We start from the raw sequence: 20,000 nt of genomic DNA, 5'->3' as shown, positions 1-20,000 counted from the left end.
AATTATGCCACCTCCTAACAGTGAAAAGTGTGGGTTTTGGGGGGCTATATCTTGGAAACCACAAAAGACTTTGCCATGCACCACCTCAGGTGGACTCGTCCCAGGCCCCAGATCAACATACTAAAAGATGGGGTCACTGGCACAAGCAGAAATTTTTTTCTACTTTGGACCAACTGAATCATCAGGTCTTTTTTGGAGCTATGTGTCCAAGAACCTATTTTGTGGCTGAAATCAGACATAGGATTTTTTTCTGGGGGGTTTCTGGGAATTTGACACTGAATTCTGATTGTGCTGCCCCATGGGGACATACCATCTGAAAATGGGGCCAATTGGCCGTTCCGTTGAGGAGAAATCGCTATAAAAGTGAATGACCCCAGTCACCTGCCTGTCGAGTGCCCACAAGGCCAAAAGAGCACTCAAACGACGAGCTACAGCTACGAAATTGCCAGGGCTTGCTCGGGGTGGTGCCTGCATGCGGAATCTGAGTTTGTTTGGTGAAAATCTGCTGAAAAACTGCCACATTTGAGACCACATGGCAAGAAAGGCGGGAAGACTGCCCACACGGCCCAAACAAACCCTTAAAGGGTTCCGACCAGCATGACTTTGACGTGTATGGTTTGGGCTAGAACCGAGATGCACTAAAAAAAGTTGTGTGCGCTTCGGACAAACGTAAGCCGAACAGCAGCCAAAAAGGGGGTCAAATCTAGTTCAGGCTCCATTTCGGGCCTTTAGCGCTTGCATGTAGGGATTTTTCGACCCACCTTCCATCGTCCAATTAAGACGAAACGTGGTGAGCACTTACAACTTATCAGTAGTGACTCTCACCAATATTTCCAGATATTTATCTTGTTCAGGGGCTGATATATTACCTGAAAAATGCCTAAAAATTAATTTTGGCCTACGTTTCTGTCTTTTAAATGAGCCCAAAATGAAAAAGGCCTAAAATGTTTTGTGACCTTTAACCTTTCTGTATGGCCTAGCAGCCTATAAAATTGGGGGGGGGGGGGGGGGTGTCGGACCAGAGGGTCACCTGAAGCTACAGTAAAAATTTCAAGGTTAGTCAGAAGCCGAGTTTCAGCGGCTGAATATTAAAGGTACACCTTAATGAGGTTCACCTTTGTCCTAGTTACAAAGCAAACAAGCAGGGGAAAGGGACGCTTAACCCTTCAATTCGGCCTAAGTTTCAGTCTTTTCAAGCAGCTCAATGGCATGCATGGCGCCAAAATTATGCCACCTCCTAACAGTGAAAAGTGTGGGTTTTGGGGGGCTATATCTTGGAAACCACAAAAGACTTTGGCATGCACCACCTCAGGTGGACTCGTCCCAGGCCCCAGATCAACATACTGAAAGATGGGGTCACTGGCACAAGCAGAATTTTTTTTCTACTTTGGACCAACTGAATCATCAGGTCTTTTTTGGAGCTATGTGTCCAAGAACCTATTTTGTGGCTGAAATCAGACATAGGATTTTTTTCTGGGGGGTTTCTGGGAATTTGACACTGAATTCTGATTGTGCTGCCCCATGAGGAAATACCCTCTGAAAATGGGGCCAATTGGCCGTTCCGTTGAGGAGTAATCACAATTAAAGAGAACGACCCCAGTCACCTGCCTGTCGAGTGCCCACAAGGCCAAAAGAGCACTTAAACGATGAGCTACGGCTAAAAAATTGCCAGGGCTTGCTTGGGGTGGTGCCTGCATGCGGAATCGGTGTTTGTTTGGTGAAAATCGGCTGAAAAAATGCCACATTTGAGACCACATGGCAAGAAAGGCGGGAAAACTGCCCACACGGCCCAAACGGACCCTCAAAGGGTTCCGACCAGCATGACTTTGACGTGTATGGTTTGGGCCAGAACCGGGATGCACCAAAAAAAGTTGTGTGCGCCTCGGACAAACGTAAGCTGAACAGCAGCCAAAAAAGGGGTCAAATCTAGTTCAGGCTCCATTTCGGGCCTTTAGCTCTTGCATGTAGGGATTTTTCGACCCACCTTCCATCGTCCAATTAAGATGAAACGTGGTGAGCACTTACAACTTATCAGTAGCGACTCTTACCAATATTTCCAGATTTTTATCTTGTTCAGGGGCTGATATATTACCTGAAAAATGCCTAAAAATTAATTTTGGCCTACGTTTCTGTCTTTTAAATGAGCCCAAAATGAAAAAGGCCTAAAATGTTTTGTGACCTTTAACCTTTCTGTATGGCCTAGCAGTCTATAAAATGGGAGGGTCGGACCAGAGGGTCACCTGAAGCTACAGTAAAAATTTCAAGGTTAATCAGAAGCCAAGTTTCAGCGGCTGAATATTAAAGGTACACCTTAATGAGGTTCACCTTTGTCCTAGTTACAAAGCAAACAAGCAGGGGAAAGGGATGCTTAGCCCTTCAATTTGGCCTAAGTTTCAGTCTTTTCAAGCAGCTCAATGGCACGCATGGCACCAAAATTATGCCACCTCCTAACAGTGAAAAGTGTGGGTTTTGGGGGGCTATATCTTGGAAAACACAAAAGACTTTGGCATGCACCACCTCAGGTGGACTCGTCCCAGGCCCCAGATCAACATACTAAAAGATGGGGTCACTGGCACAAGCAGAAATTTTTTTCTACTTTGGACCAACTGAATCATCAGGTCTTTTTTGGAGCTATGTGTCCAAGAACCTATTTTGTGGCTGAAATCAGACATAGGATTTTTTTCTGGGGGGTTTCTGGGAATTTGACACTGAATTCTGATTGTGCTGCCCCATGAGGAAATACCCTCTGAAAATGGGGCCAATTGGCCGTTCCGTTGAGGAGTAATCACAATTAAAGAGAATGACCCCAGTCACCTGCCGGTCGAGTGCCCACAAGGCCAAAAGAGCACTTAAACGATGAGCTACGGCTAAAAAATTGCCAGGGCTTGCTCGGGTTGGTGCCTGCATGCGGAATCGGTGTTTGTTTGGTGAAAATCGGCTGAAAAAATGCCACATTTGAGACCACATGGCAAGAAAGGCGGGAAAACTGCCCACACGGCCCAAACGGACCCTCAAAGGGTTCCGACCAGCATGACTTTGACGTGTATGGTTTGGGCCAGAACCGGGATGCACCAAAAAAAGTTGTGTGCGCCTCGGACAAACGTAAGCCGAACAGCAGCCAAAAAGGGGGTCAAATCTAGTTCAGGCTCCATTTCGGGCCTTTAGCTCTTGCATGTAGGGATTTTTTGACCCACCTTCCATCGTCCAATTAAGACGAAATGTGGTGAGCACTTACAACTTATCATTACAGTCTTGTTGTCAGTGTGAAATTGCTGGTGGCCACCACATCAATACATTTATCTTTGGCTTCAATTTTTTTCATTTTAGTCTACATGTGGTTTTATAGTGTTGCTACATGTGAAGGAAGTCTATTAATTAATATTTTCATCAAGGAGTTTGCATATATTATTACTTAAAAAGTATAGGTTGTGTTTCATGTGTATATTTTAATAGTCTTCACAATATTTAATAATTTTTTTAACTACATCATTCTCACTAGTGTTGCAGGGCAAGAGAAACACTGGACAAGCCTCAGTCCATCACAGAGACACACCCTGGGACAAACAACCAGTCGCATAATCACTCATAACTAGGGACAATTTAGATTCACCAGTTACCTTGATTGATGTGCATGTTTTTGGTCTGTGGAAAGAAACCAGCGCTTACATAGGGAGAACATGCTACCTCCACACAAAAAGGCCACGCAAGCTGGATTGAAACAGGTGGCTTATTTGCTATGAGGCAACATTGCTACTAATTTCACCACCATCAAGCCCCACAATAGTTCATTATGATGAAAGTCCAAGTCTGAAGTTAAAGAACTTATATCAAATAAAAATTTAGAAATAGAATTTACCGACAGGTAATTGAATATTAAACTCAAAGTTAGTCCTGTATCCTGTTCTCCCATTTGCTAAGTTTTATGTGAGCTTAAAAATAAAAGCATGTAAAAGAAGGTGTTTTTAAAAATTTTGGTTTCAGATAAAAAAAACAACCAATCATTTAATTTTTTTTAGTCTTTGTTTCTAGTTGAAAATGTAAAGGGGAATGTTTTTTTCTACAGGGTCAAGTCATGAACATTGAGGCAGGGTGAGGGAGACGTGGCCCTTTTCAATCCAAACTGTTCTGTACAGGTTGTTTCTCTTGAGTTCAGAGGCACTCATCAACAAGAAGTCATGGTGGGGGATGGGTGGCATTAAACAGTGGACTGGCTAACTCAGGGTGGGGGATGGGTGGCATTAAACAGTGGACTGGCTAACTCTTAAACCTCTGCTGCATTCAAGGAAAATGTGTAACTACCAGTACACTAGTTACACTCAACATCAAATCTGAACCCTGTCTTTTTAAATATAAATTTCACACTGTGTTAAAAAGTGCATAACAATTTCCTTAAAAGTCATTACATGAGCAATTTTTCAAAAGAAATATTTTAAAACGTGGAGATCTGCACACAGTTCTCAACTTTCCCAGTGCTCCTGAAAGCAACATCAGTGAGGGGATTCACGCAGCTGCAGAGCATCGGAGAAGCAGATGGAAACTGTTTCAGTGTTTGGAACCAGAAAAAAGTCTGCAACTAAACCAGGTAAGATTTATTTTTATTCATAGTTAACTGTGTGATGTGTTTGTGTGTATGTATTTTGTTTATTTTGTCAAAATATTGACAACTGGTGTAGTTTCGTGTAGCCTGTGTTGTAAGCTTGACAAAGTAAAATCAGGGGATCATTTTTATCTTTTATTTGTGTTCAGAACAGTTGAATTATCTTACTTTATTCCTTAAACCACTGCAGGGATCCTTTTTATTGCTTTGAATGTACTTGCTTTGCTGCAAACTTCAACCCACTGTTTTAGCTTGCTAACCGGGATTAAGCATGACATATTGACAAAAGGACTTGTAGCCCAAACTATTGCCTTTGACTTTCTAGTCAATTCAAACTGTAAAGAAGACATTTGCTTCCAATCTATGAGTTTGCTTCTCTGAACATACCAGTACTGGTCCAGAACTACAATGATTACCGGAAGTGCGTTCATCCTGGAACTATGCCAGCAAAAAAGCACTGAGGTGCATTAGCAGTTTAATTAGTTTTAATTATTTTAAGTCACACAGAGAATAAGAAAATAAACTGCTGCATCAACCTGTAATGTGTAATTACTAATACTAAACTGCATTGTAGACCTGTGTGCAGTAAATGGTCAATGTACAGTAACTGAGTAAGCCAACAGCCTGTGGGTGGAAATCGAGTAGTTTACCACTGTGAGATGATCTTTTTGTGATTTTTATTTGACAAACAAACGCTGTAAGTATTGCTGATAGGTTAGTGAATTAAGTTAATTAATTTTTACAGTCAAAATACCTAATGTATTTGAAACTTTTACACTAAGGACCCACAATTTTAACCACAACACATGAATATTTTTTAAATAAAATTATTTTATTGAACATGGTACTTTTTGATGGAAAATTTAGCTGCACAGACTAACACTGTAACCTGCAGCTCAGTCTCGTCTCCTGTGCTCCTTGTACAGAGTGAAATTGTCTGACTCCCATACAGGAGAACAATTTAATCTGTTAAGCAAACAATCAGCTGATAGTTTAAGACGGTCTATAAAGTTGACTACAAGCTAGTGAACATTAAACCACAACAGCATTCTGCCGGTTACCGGCAGTACTCATAGCTCATTTTTGTCTTCCACTCAGCCAAGTTTTATTTCATATTTTACTTTTAATACACACTAAATATACAGCTGTAGAAGAGAAGCTAGGGTTTTTCCTGCGTTCAAATTTGTGTGGCCGCCACGTGAGAGACCAACTCTTATCTGCCCCTGGGAGCCCCGTAATGCATAGCGTCATTTCAATATGGGGGTGTCCGCGACAATTTTTTATATGCAGGTAGCGGCGCTGTGGCTGCTTTATATAGTGAATCGTTGCATTCTCCCTCAACCCAAATCCTCGGATCACGCATTTTAGCTAAAATGCTAATGTTAACTTGCCTTGCGTTGACTGTAGAGTTGTGGGTGATGGTCACGCAGATGTGTCATGAAATTTGAAGCGTTGCTGCCTTTCACAGACACTTTTTCTGCACGTGCTGCAAACAGGATAGCCGTCTTCTATCAACTGTCCCTCGGCATTCTTCATATATCCAAAAAAAATGCCCATACTTCCAACTTTGTCTTCTCTGAGAGATAATAAATGTCCTGAGCGCTGCCGTCTCCTCCTCTGGCCATTATTTCGGCTTTAGCCTCAAGAAAGTTTTGGTTGTAAACAACAAAGTGCGCATGTGCTGCAGGCAACTGCAGCAGATGATACGGTGGTCGGTAAGGGTCACCGCGCCTACATTGCAGCCACGGTAATCCACCGAGATAATATATTTTTTTTAAAACAAGACGATTATTATTATTGTCCACTTTTTTATCGGGGTTTACCACTACACTGGTTACCGTGACAACCCTAATGCCACCATTACATTGTTAGCAGCAGAAATTAAATGTTCTTACCATTTCCAATACAAATGCATGTTAATGAAATCCATTATATTTTACTGGATATATTTATGTGTTATTTTGACTAAGGTGAGGGTTATTAATGAAAACCTAAAATGTTACTGAAATGTAGGTCGATTTTTAAAAATATTTTAAACTTTAAATATCAGATGGGAAAAAGGAACTAAATCACAATCTAATGCATATTATTGAACCTTTTATAATAAGTCTGTTGTTTCAGCCTGATAATTTTGTTGTTTTATTTCAAATGTTTTAGCAGCAAACCAGTTTTGTTTCACTTGAAACGTTGTCAAATGGGATATTCAATTAATCAACAGAAACTTAGATGAGAACACTTAATGAAAAAATATTTTTGCCTTTAAAAAAGTGAGGCAGTTGAATGCACAGAATATGCATGTGCTGGTGCATGGTCAAGATGGTACCACCTCTGCCTCAGTTTGAGCCAGGAAAAACCCTGGAAGCATTACCTAAAACAAGGAAAATACTTCCAATCATAGCCATGAATACGTAGATGCCCCATTGGCCACTGGAGAACGTAACAGCTTTGTCGCTGTATTGGATGGGTCTCCTCACTGTCCACAGTCAATGCAGAGTGAGCAACTATGCCCGTTTTTGTTCAGCTTACGGTTAACACAACGGGCGTACAATTGAAAACAGATCACTTGGGATTATTATTGACTTTTCTAGCCTTCCTGATTGTACTTTATATTTTAATTTATTTTGTTTCATTATATTCATATATTAATTATGCTATATCATGTGTCTGATTTTGCAAAAAAGCTTGATAAAATGTGCTGTTTAGTTGGGTAAGCACCTTAGAAATGAATGCACTGGGGGCAAATTCCTTCACATTTACATGTTCTTTTTTGTAGATAATGAGCAGAAGGAAGAAGAACAGGAAGAGATAATGGTAAGTATTTCTTAATTATCCTATAGGACTTAAATATGGCTTAAAAATAAAATCTCAGATTTTTTCTTCCAAATTCGAATTGAATTTTATTATTTTTCTCCCTTCTTTTTCTTGAAAAGAAAATACAAATAACAGACAATTTTTTTTTATTTTGTCAAAAAAATTGTTTTAGAAACATCTTTAGGATTTTGGTCACCATGAAGGCAGAAGGCAGCTGGTAATCAAACAAAATATTCACTGATTTAGTGTTGTATTAAATTTGTTTAGACATTTCTACTTATAACTTTAAGATCATATATAACAAATTTATATTTTTAACCAAACATAATCAGTACTGACACTAAACAGCTTTGTTTGAATTAAAAACGTCTGTGATTGCCAGTAAACTGAACCTGGGTCAGGCTAATGCTTGGAATGGACGTACTACCAACATATATGAAAAATTTAATTTACAACTATTTACTGGTTAGAATATTCTTTAGCTGTCTGTTATTTCAGGTTTTGGTTTGGAACTAAATTATTTGCCAGTGTGTTATAGCAACCCAACTTTAACTAGCTTGATTAATGCTTTTTAACCGTAATAAACCAGAGGCCCCTCCTGTACTGGAAAGAAAAGTTCCTTTAGTAAGGTTGCTGAGAAAGCTAACAGCTGGCATTGGTGAGGAGTAAGCACCACCTCACCCCTGCCACGTGGACCTCAAGAGATAAACCATCAATCCTGCTCAATGGTCAACTTTCCTTGCGGGGGTCACCCATTAGGACAGTGGGAGGGTTAAACTGAGAACAAATCAAGATAGGAAACAATCTGCCTGATTTTTCACCATTAAAATGCCACTGTATTCATGAGGGCATAATGCAGCTCACTGATGGCAGCATTGGCCCAGTCTGTCAGCTAACTCATGTTGGAAGGTCCCAGTGGCAAGAAATCACAAAGTTGTCAATAACGGAGTATGGACTGGAATTAGATTAGTGTGGTTTGTCAGTGGCTCCACAAAGGGTCTCAAATCATGTCACAGCTCCAGAAGGATCTCTGTCAGGAGGCAGCATCTACTCAAAAGCACCTCTAGATTCTCACTACAGGGAAAATGTCCACTAGAGAACACGGTCTGCTAAATCTTCCAACAACAACAGATCTACCATGCTACAATGTCAGCTTCCCGTCGGTCACAGATGCCTTTTTATCGGTTCCAATATCAATTACACGACAAAACTGTTTCTCCACAGACATAATTACTGATTGGGTAAAAATAATTTGTGAATGAGGAAGAATCGTGGATGACTGAGACCTTCAATACTACGGTTACACCATTTTACTATTAGATGCTGTTCGTACGCATGGTCAGATGTGTTATGTTTAAGAACATTTCTACACACAAGTTCCATCATGCTAAATACCACACTATGACCTGTTCATTACTAAAACAATCTACTGTGCTGCTAAGTCTTTGTGTCTCACATTAACTAATACCACCATTAAAACAGCGATTTAAAATGGCATTAGGTGAAAGTAGCTGTGTAGATGGTTGTGTTGGTTCTCTGATGACCTGTCCAGATGTACTCCATCTCACCAAATGGATAAAGCAGGTATAAAAAGCGCATGCATGAATAGAAAGATGAATAGATGTAGTTCTCCCTCATTACTGCACTAATGTCGGACTAGAAGACTCAAGAAGTCCTGTAACAAAGGTGTGAGCTCAGCAGAGCAACTCTGTTGACTGCAGGATGTTCTTCATGTTACTGTCACATGATAAAGTGCAGGGGTCACATGGCAGCAGCTTTACAGACTGTTGTCCCAAAATTAAGCCAAAATTTCTTTCTGGCCACTGCCAAGTTGTATTTTGGAGCCAAAGTCTGAACTCTCAGCACATGGGGCTGAAAGTCTAAAGAAAAGCATCCAATGGCCTATTAGAGTGGGGCTGGATGATATAGCAAAAAAGTATGTAGATAAATGTTGTTTTAAATTGATCATAATTGATAATTATTGAAAAATATATATATATTTTTTAAAAATGTAGAAAATATTTTACATGCACCCCTAGCCATTTTATTTTTGGTATTTTGATTTTTTTTCTCTGCCTCTTCTTGCTGCAACGTCTTTAGGGCTTCCACAAATGGCTATTTTAGTAGTCGACTAATCGTGTCATTTATAAAAGTTTAGCTTATTGCAGCAGGATGCACTAATATACCATCATTAGCTTCTAGTCTGAAGTGTGATCAGCTATGGGCCATCTAATAATTAAGACAAGATGATAGCTTAGCAAACAACTTTAATTAACTTGTAACCTGTTGATACAAATGCTACAACTACATGGAGGTAGGCACCTAAAACCAAAAATGACTTGTGTTCACAAGAGGCATGGTGGCAAGGTTGAAGTGCTTCATCTTCCAATCTTCACTCAGGAAATAGCAGGACACACCAAGGTACGCCTTTGTAGCACGGCTAGTCCACACGTTAGCAGTCAGGGATCATCGGCAGCTCTGAGGGTCTGCTTTAGTGTAAAGATAAAAGATATTAAAGTTAGTTTATTTACCAGATTAATCATTCTGTTAAATCAAATAAAGTAGGTTAAGTTTTAACACAAAGAAAATGTTTTATGCTTTAAAACTATTAGGTTTCTTGATTGTTCAGTCAGCGACCTTTTTATTTTTTCATAAATGCATTTTATTCTAATGTTTATTTTATTTGTATCTAGAGAGAAACTGACACACACACACATCTTAAAAGTTGTGTAACTCTTCTTTTCAATCATGGTGGTGAAGTGGGACCAGCCTGGTAGATGGTTGTTGTCATATATATGTCTGTAAACTCCACTCTAACGTAGCGGGATGGAATCAATCATTAGCGTTTGTAACTGGAGCAAAAATATGTGACATACAAACGTGTTCTAAAGGTAACAACGTCACCATCTCTACTGGTGTTGCTGCAGCTATAATCACAAGTAGCTCTTCTCAGCTCTACTGACTCTCAAAAAACTATTTTCGACATTCAAAACTCTGCTCAACCCTCCTTCTCCACCTCGTACCAACAATCTATCAGCAGTCACCTTTGCCTCATCCTTCACTGACTGGCAGCTATAAGCTATCAGTTTACTCAACTGGCCACTCCTGAACATTCGCTACCACAATCTCCTTCTAGCCCAACCATCTCAGGCCCTACTGCTTCATTTTCCTCTTTTTCCCCTCTCACTGAGAACTGTGTCCAAGCTTGTCACGTGCAGCCGCCCTACTACATGCCCAGGACCCCATTCCGACTAAGCTGCTCCAAGCTATTGCTCCTACAGTAGCTGCAGCAGGCACTTATGTGATCAACGCTTCACTGACATCCGGATTTCCTATCTCTGTCAAGCATGCTCTGGTTAAACCTCTGCTAAAAAAACCCATCTCTTCCTCCAAATCATGTGGAGAACTACCGACCTATCTCTCTCCTCCTTTTTCTGTCCAAAATCACAGAAAAGGTGGCTTTCATGCAGATCACAGAATACCTCTCACAAAACTGTCTGCTTGACCCTTACCAATCTGGGTTCAAAAAGGGCCACTCCACTGAAACTGCTCTTTTAGCAGTGATGGAATCCTTAAAAGAAGCTAGACTGCCAAATCCTCAGTGCTTATCCTGCTCGACTTATCGGCTGCATTTGACACTGTCAAACATGGCTTCCTTTTGTCCACACTCTCTAGCATGGGCATCACAGAGAAAGCACATGCCTGGTTTGAATCGTACCTCACAGGACGATCATTTAGTGTACAGTGATCCCTCATTTATCGCGGTAGATGCGTTCCAGACCTGGCCGCGATAGGTGAAAATCCGCGAAGTAGGGACACCATATTTACAGTATTTATTTAACAGGAGAGGGAGCGCAGCTGATCCTCATCAGCCTGATCAGCGGGACGGCTTTAAAAGGAGGACGGTTATCCAGATACCACGCCGTATGATTAACTACTGCCTGACTCGCTTCTCCTCCGGATTCTCTCCCATCTTGGAGACTTCTGGATACTCACCGGTTCGCTGCCTGGATACCAACTCCGCTCTGCCGTCCCGCTCTCCACCGTGCTCACGCTCCCTCTCCGTTACCTCGTCCTCCTCATCCGTCTACTCTGCCACCTGGAAATCTACAATTCGCCTCTGGATATCACCCCGGCTCAACTCCACATTCACCCTGAACTTCCGCATTTTGCCGCTTCCTGGTTTACCCTCCACTGGATCACCAGTGCGCCCTCAGTTCTCATCATTAAAGAAATCAAATTATTGTTTATCTTTTACCTCGACTCGAGTCTGATTCTGTATGTCTTTGGTTAGACACTTACCCCAAAACATGACAGAAAAATACGGCGAATCGGTGAAAAATTCCGCGAATCGGCGAATTTCCCTTGAATAAGGCTTCAAAGAAAAAATCTGCAAAGTCGTGAATCCGCGATAAACGAACCGCGAAGTAGCGAGGGATCACTGTCTCTTGGCTTGGACAATCCTCTACCATGCACCATCTTGCCACAGGAGTCCCCCAGGGCTCTGTTCTAGGACCTCTTCTCTTTGCCATATACACCACCTCACTGGGTGAGATCATTCGATCACATGGCTTCTCCTACCACTGCTATGCAGACGACACCCAGCTCTATCTGTCATTTCCACCGGACGACCACACTGTCTCTGCACAAAGATCAAACTGTCTCTCTGACATATCAAAATGGATGAAATCCCACCATCTCCAACTCAACCTCTCTAAAACTGAACTACTTGTCATCCCAGCAAACCCATCCATACAGCACAATATCTCAATCCAAAATGACTTCCTATCTCTGGCTCCTTCAAAGGCAGTTCGAAATCTGGATGAACACCTGACCTTTAAAGATCGTGTTGCCTCTGTTGCTCGTTCATGCCGCTTTGCGCTGTATAACATACGAAAGATCAGACCATACCTAACACAACATGCCACTCAGGTCCTGGTGCAATCTACTGTCATTTCCCGCCTCTATTACTGCAATGCCCTTCTAACTGGTCTTCCAGGCTGTACTGTGAGACCTCTTCAAATGGTCCAGAATGAAGCGGTGTGTCTGGTCTTCAAATAGCCAAAAAGAGCACAAGTCACCCCTCTGTTCATTGAGCTCCACTGGCTACCGCTAGCAGCACACATCAAATTCAAACTGCTAACACTAGCATACAAAGTCCGAGATGGTACGGCTCCCATCTACCTGAATCCTCTTGCAAAGGCTTACGTCTCGGCCTGGCCGCTCCGGTCATCACAGGATCGTCGACTAGCAGTGCCTACACCACGCTCAGGACAATCCAGACTCTTCTCATGCATCGTTCCACAAATGTGGAATGACCTACCAAGCACTACCAGAACAGGGGCTTCCATTTCAATTGTCAAGAAACTCCTGAAGACCCTGCTCTTCAGAGAGCATCTTCTAAACTTGCACCTTCCCTGCACCCGTCCCCCTCTCTACTGTCCACTCCTTGTTCCCTCCTCCCCATGACTGATGTCAAGTTGTTGTTGTTGTTGTTGTTCAAGGGCAACATGCCGATTATCACTTGTAAGTCGCTTTGGACAAAAGCGTCTGCTAAATACATAAACATAAACAAACTCTGTTGATGTCAGCTGCTAACAAGAGGTAAACTTACCGAGGCGACTCTGTTCTTCCTCTTAAGATGCTCGTGCATCGCCGATGTGCTCCTGTGAAAGAGTTTTGCTTTGCAGAGTTTGCACCATGTGGCTTTCTTTTGAATTAGTATAATGCTCCCAAACTTTTCAGATATGTTGCGACTCGACACTTTCTCCGATGATGAAGGCTGAGCTGGATGTCCACCATTGCGCATGCGCCTTGGAGCCAAAGTGGTGGCTGAGCAGAGAGGCAGGACGCAAAAGCCCAACGTGCCGCAGCAGGCGACATTTTAAAAAATTGTTTATAAAATAAGGTTTATTTTATTTGTCTGCGTTGTCGTGACGAGTCGACTAATCATGGCAGCCCTAGACATCTTGCTTCCTTTCGCTCTCTTTTGGTTTGAGAGGGGAGGGCCTGGTGACGTAGCGTGCCGAGTCTGTGGTTTTGATTGGTTAGGAGTGAAGGTTGGTTAATGTTTGACGCGTCCGCGAGGTCCGCACGGCTCCACGCGGAAAAGTTCCGTCATTTTAACAACCACGCCCCTCCACCGCGCCTCCGCACGGCCCAAACTTTCCGCAACGCACACCTAGGAAATTTTCTAACCACGCGGATGGTCGGACGCGGAAAAACATGGCGGACTGGCAAGAACTAGTATGGCAGAGGTTCGTAAATAGACATTTGTATGATTCAGCTCTCAGAGATCACCGTGATCAACATGTTGTTAATAATTCGTGGAGAGAAATAGCTCGCACTGTCAGAAAAGATGAGGATGCTGTTAAAAAATGCTGGAATGCCATGTTGTAAACAACAGTAATTTTTACTTCTTCTATGGTGTAGTGTTGGATGCATGCCGTAGAGCTCCATACTGCCCCATTCAGTTTGGGAGAATATTGGCTCACCGCAGAGACAAGCCGCATGAACCATAAACACTGCAATTTGTGAAGCGAGTTTCATCCGCGAGCCGCATCACCAAGCGGAAAGTAAATGCGTCAAGCATAAACCAAGCTTAAGTAGTGAGTCTAGTATGCTGCTACCTGATAGGTTATAATGAAAAAAGGAAACTTTTTAATCGAAGTTTTATTGACCAGTTTTTTTATCTATCGCACCACATGTCTATCGATAGATATATTGAACTATTGAATTATCGTCCAGCCCTATATTAGAGCTAAACGTATTTTGGAGAAAATTTTTTGAAAATACAGCAGCAAGGTAAGAAGTGCAAGAATGAACCAAAGTCAGCAGCTGGAAATATTTTTCTGAAGTGTAATTAAAGGTTAAGTTAAGAATTGTGGTTTAGAAATTCCTGTCCTAAACTTGAGTCTTTGCTCTATTTCTTTCAGGAGCTTTCTGCTTCAGAGGACTTTCTCTCAGACTCCAGCCATGATTTGGACAGTGATTATATCCCATCAGCTCCTCCTTCCTCAGAGGATGAACTAACCTTTTCACAGCCTAAGCTCATGAAGACACATGATGCATTAAAAAACCCTGGCAAAACCTCTCTCAGCCAAAGCTATGTTCATGAACAGAAGACACTGATGGACAGTGGTAAAAGTAATGAAGCTCTGGACATGCATTACAATGCAGATACTGAGGAAGAAAATCCGGAGGAATATGAAGATGATGAGGGTAGGTCATGTGTTACCGTTAAAACTTGCACTAAAGGCTAAATGATGACCATGTGTTCAGTCACATTTCAAATGAATAGTCAATAGTTTGAGATACTAATTCAAATTGTGTATATGTGAAAGAAATAGAGTGCCACAGAGAAAAAAAATATTAGTATTTTTCTTTAAAACTCCTTATGTTCTTTCTGTGTTTCTTTTCTAGTTCAATTTTTCTGATCTTGTCTCATACAGAGTAGCAAAGTTTATGTTTTACCTTATGTTGCTGACAGTTTTGGGTACTTCCTGTCACCTTCGGGAAGTAGCTGAAACTGTCAGCAAAATAAGCTAAAAACAGAAACTTTGCTACTCTGTATGAGATAAGAACAGAAAAATGGAACTAAACGATTTGTAGAATTGAAAAAATGTTTTGCTTAGTGATCAACTGTAACAGTTCTCATTGATTTTCAGTTATCCATTGACTATTACCCCTTCTTTCCACCGGAGCCGTCAGCAGCACGTTACTGCAGCAGCACGTCTTAGCTGCTGAAAGGAACCGCTGTGGTCAACAGAATCTTTTCCACCGGAGCCGTCAGCAGCATGTTGCCGTCCTTATGCGCCGGTTCTATTTTCTACGCGCAACGCCTCTGAAACGGGTCAAGTGCGACATTTTTGGGGAAGGAAAGACAGGAAATCGGACGCGGAAACGGAGCGAAGCTCCCGAGATTTTTAGAATTAAGAAATGTACTGCCTTCCGGTTGCTTTACTTTAAAAAAAGTTACTAACTGTGCGGCCCCGTGAGAAGTTATCACCTAGCTAGCGGTCTCCTTTGTTTTTCAGGTCCGTATTGGCAATTATAAAACGGACAGAACATAAAACGCAAACCTTTTGGAGCCATGTTGTAGTTTTCTCCTGCTTGTTGTGTTTACTGACGAAGTCACTTGTGTGACTTCGTGCTCTGTCGGTGACAGCTGCTCCCCTGCTGCTTCGCATCTCGTGGGAAGGGCCAAGCAGCAGCTTACGCGAGCAAGACGTGCTGCTGCAGTAACGTGCTGCTGACGGCTCCGGTGGAAAGAAGGGGTCAGTTTGTTATTTTAGTTTTATGGCATTAAAAAATTATTGTAGGATTTAGTGAGGTAAAAAAGTTTTTTTCTTACTTATTTGATAACATTTGAGTATTTTATTTGGTATCTGTCAGACAGGATTGATGTTCATGAATGTTTTGTCTTGTAGAACCTGACATTCTGACTCAGAGGCCCACAAGAGCAGAACCATCAGATGATCACAGACAGACAGCAGGAAAAAGAGGTAAACTTTTGCTTGGCTAAAGTACCTAATGATCATAAGGTCACACTTGATTTTACAACTGTTTTTCTTCTCTTTGAAGTGACGTACAGAGGAAAAGGGCCAAGGAAGAAGGTTGAACCAGCTGAAGATTCAGATGGTGAGCCATCACAAGGTTCACTGCAGATGGATTTTACATATGTGACACTCGTTCCTGATCCTTTCCATCCTCATCACTCCCAAAGATAACCTCAACATTTTGAGCTCTGCAACCTCTTCTACCTCCCGTCTTTTCTTCGTTTATGCCGTTTCTTAACCAGACAACATGACTGCTCTCACTACTGTCTTTACAGCTTTTCTTTCCTTCTTGCTGAAACCCGTAGACTCACTGCAGTGTGATTTGGTACATAAATGTAGTTGATTCACTTTGGTTACTAATATATTCTGAATGTTCTTTATTTTTCAGATCAGGGAGAACCACTGAGCCAGTGCTCAAAATATGCAGAACCATCAGAGGACATCAAGAAGAAATATAAGATAGGTACATTTTTTCTTCATTTGTCTTTGTGCTGTTGGGTGTTGGGTTTAAACTTCTGTGTATTTTATCATATACTCATTTCATTTTTGCTAGTTTAAAGATTTGCATATACACACCATGCTGAACTCTCAAGCCTACTGCACATTGGCAGCAAAAGCGCCGTGGAACGCCAACGCCGTGGAACGCCAGCGGCGTGGCACCGCTTGCAATAGAGTCCATAATAGTATATGGAGTGTCACAAACAAGCTGCGTCAGGGCAATTTTCAGACGCGGCCCAGGAGCGGCATGCCGAGGCGCTAAAGATAAGATCATGTTCTAATTTTTCTGTAAGCCACTCCTGGGATGCACCAATTTCCGCAGTTACCGTTGGGCTAGACGGGAAATCACACACAGTTTCAGTGTAAAATCCATGGTAAAAGTATTGCAGCGATGCAATGTCACATAAATGAAGCCTACGTGTGATTGGCTTATTTACTCCTAGTATCATATTCCATCATATATGACATCAAACAGTGATAACAACGTGATTTCCTTCTTTTTGGTTTAATGGCGGACGGCATAAATAAACTGTAGCCTGTGAAGTCTCTAGGGATCATGTGATCTCGCAAGTCGAATGAGGAGCACATCGAAGCAGCTGCTTCGTGGCTGATCCTCTCCTGGTGTGCGCTGGTGTGCAGCAATTTTCTTGAGTAAACCTCTCCACTGCCATTCTGCGGTGCTTTTGCTTCCATTGTGCAGTAGTCACTCTCAAACAGCGCACCGCTCCGAGCTTAATAGAACTTAAGGACAGCAGCTCTGGCTGTAGCTCAGTACTGTCTAATGACGAGAAGCACATATGATACTACACTGCATCCTGATGGCATGACGGGATGTCAGATATTGGTCTAACATTAATGTTGGCCGATATCGCCATTAAAATTTAATATCGGAAAATATGTATCGTTTTCAGTCGTTTAATGACCCAACTTTTACCACTAAAACCACTAAAACAACAAAAAGAATATTCACCCAAGGCTTACTTTTCTCATCTAAAGATCTTTATAAATGTTTTATCATCTTAGTTGCAATTTACAGATTAAGAAAAAATCCATTACCAACTAATACACCATCTTAGTGTCACACTTGGGGAGAAAGAGATTCAGCTGCTGTTGGAGACAATATCAATATGGCACTTTTCCTGTTACTTATTGAAGTAGTTGTCATTTTGCACAGAAAATGTTTAAAATATAAGCATGCATGATAAATGATCAGAGATGTTGAAAACCTAAAATGTTTTAGTTTTCCTTTTTTGTGAGAGCATATATCGAGCATTTTTATAGGAAATTACGAGTCGACAATGTTGGTAGATCAGATATCGGTAAAAAAGACAATATAGAGCATCCCTAGAATTTAGTGAAAACAATTACGTCTAGCGGTCCACAGTATGCAGCTCACAGGCCAGAAAGATGTAGCTCACTAACCAGATCCATCCAGGGGAAAGTACAGCCTTTGCTGGGTGGTGTAATTTTCAGGTGAGGTCCTCAGAGAGATTAATGCCCAGGAACTTGAAGGACTGCACTAGCTCCACTTTGTGTACTCATCTTCCTCAGAGATGAGTCCAATGATGGTTGTGTCTTATTCATATTTGATGATGGTTTGATGGGTAATTTGGTGTACAGAGAGAAGAGGGAGGGGCTCAACACACTGCTCTTTGGGGAGCCAGTAATGAAGGGGTATATAGGTATACAGGCCAGTTTTGACTCTGTGTGAGTTCAGTGATGTAGTCTTTCATCCAGAAACAGGTGCAGAGTCATAGTGTGCCTATAATTGTAAAATTTGGTATTCTCTTCTAGAAGAGGACTTTTGTAACCGTTATTTTGTAGATAGGTTGCCGGCTCTCGGTAGTACATGGTAGACAGGCTACAGTTGGGTTTTATAATTCTTCTTTATTTCCGAACGGCAGGACAGAAAACTCAAACGCGCAGTTAGCCGCTGCTACTCCACTTCCTCCTTTTTTCTCTCCTACGCTTTTCTGTTAACACAGCATGTCTTCTTTCCCCTAATCCACCAGTAGGTGTTGTAAACAGATCAGCCTCTTTTACCCAGAACTCAAATCTACATAATCACAAGCATTACTGTACTGACCAAAGTAATGAAATAACAAACACATGAATTATATAAACATTAAATAAAGGTTACACTTTAATCAAATTTTTTCTCAAAGGTCTATTGTTTGCCATCATCTACATTTGTTTCTCATGTGAGTCAAAGCTAGATGAAGTCGAACCTTAAACTTACAGTTGTTTTTCTTCTCATTGAAGGAACCTACAAAGTAAAAAGGTCAAGAAAGATTGTTGAATCACCTGAAGATTCACATGATGAGACAGCACAAGGTTTACTGAAGTCTGATGTTACATAAATCTTGTTGCTATCATATTGGTTACCAATATGTTCTGCATGTTTTTTTTTCAGATCAGGCAAAACTGTTGAGCCAAAGCTCCAAATCTGCAGAACCAACAGAGGGCTTCAAGAAGAAAAAGAAGACAGGTACATTTCTGCATTTGTGTCTTTGGGCTCATGTTGTGTTAAAAGTTGTGGCTCCTACTGACAAGCACATTAGGCACCGCCGGTTCACTTTGACCACCACCAGCAACCAAGGCCATTAAAGAGCAAATTGCAGGTTATTTTTTAAAATTCATGTAAAATGCTGTCCAAAAAGTACAATTTGAAATGCTTATGAGTTTTAAAGTACATAACCGCATAAATTTTCGAGTAAAAAGTGCTATTTTTCAGCAAAGCTTCTACAAACACTCTTTTTTTTCTAAATCTTAGCCTCTGATATAGCCAGAGGGAGTCATGAGCTTGGCGCTGCCTCAGCTCAGTGTGGCAGGTAGGTAGTTTTAGGGTAGAGAGATCATGTTATTGAGTCAGTGTGTGTGTTCACTAGTTTAGAATTGTGTTCATTTTGATAAACTATTGTTTGTGGTGGGTATACAAACTCCAGCCTGTATGGACATCGAGTCCTCGGGTTTCCAAATAAGAAAAACAACGGCACTATCTTCTGTGCATTGGAGGTGTTTTTTGCAGCTGAAAATATGAGACTTCATTTCTGCTTCAGCTTAAAAAAATGCGGTCGTTGTGGTGAACACTTCAGACCAGAGGGTTACAATCCCAGTGATGTGATGGAGTTCAACAAGCATGCCATCCTCAGAGGGGAGGCTTTTGAAAATAACCTGCGGGCTTCTGGAGCATAGATCAGGGTCGGACCGCCCGCCCCGACCTCCAGAAGAGGATGGGCAGCTTTTAAAAATACCAGCAGCCCAGTCTAGCTGGTTTCTGGGTCAGAACCAGCTCACAGCAGCCCGCCCTGAGCTTCTGAAAAGGATGACAGGCGTCTCTCTCTCTCTCTAAAGTCCTAAACTACGTTACGTGAACAAATAATGAGTATGAGACAGCTGACAAACGCTCATTATAGTTTAATACTGTCTTCAATGGGTTAGGGTTAGGGTTATATATACATATATATATATATATATATATATATATATATATATATATATATATATATATATATATATATATATATAACAGAATC

General features: G+C 41.5%; 1 protein-coding gene across 1 annotated transcript in view; it reads left to right on the top strand.

Moving 5' to 3' along the window:
* The first annotated feature begins 4,435 nt into the window (after nucleotides 1–4,435).
* Nucleotides 4,436–20,000, top strand: part of LOC139073197 (uncharacterized) — a 16,168-nt gene continuing 603 nt past the window's right edge. The window contains exons 1-8 of the mRNA XM_070556157.1: nucleotides 4,436–4,582; nucleotides 7,371–7,408; nucleotides 14,344–14,629; nucleotides 15,838–15,912; nucleotides 15,992–16,048; nucleotides 16,355–16,429; nucleotides 18,727–18,798; nucleotides 18,878–18,952. Coding sequence (XP_070412258.1) covers nucleotides 4,531–4,582; nucleotides 7,371–7,408; nucleotides 14,344–14,629; nucleotides 15,838–15,912; nucleotides 15,992–16,048; nucleotides 16,355–16,429; nucleotides 18,727–18,798; nucleotides 18,878–18,952 — 730 coding nt within the window. The 5' untranslated portion in view covers nucleotides 4,436–4,530. The remainder of the gene's footprint in view (nucleotides 4,583–7,370; nucleotides 7,409–14,343; nucleotides 14,630–15,837; nucleotides 15,913–15,991; nucleotides 16,049–16,354; nucleotides 16,430–18,726; nucleotides 18,799–18,877; nucleotides 18,953–20,000) is intronic.

This window comes from Nothobranchius furzeri, chromosome 11 (assembly GCF_043380555.1).
Source record: "Nothobranchius furzeri strain GRZ-AD chromosome 11, NfurGRZ-RIMD1, whole genome shotgun sequence".
NCBI classification, from domain to species: domain Eukaryota; kingdom Metazoa; phylum Chordata; class Actinopteri; order Cyprinodontiformes; family Nothobranchiidae; genus Nothobranchius; species Nothobranchius furzeri.
This window is presented reverse-complemented; position numbering and strand designations above follow the sequence as displayed.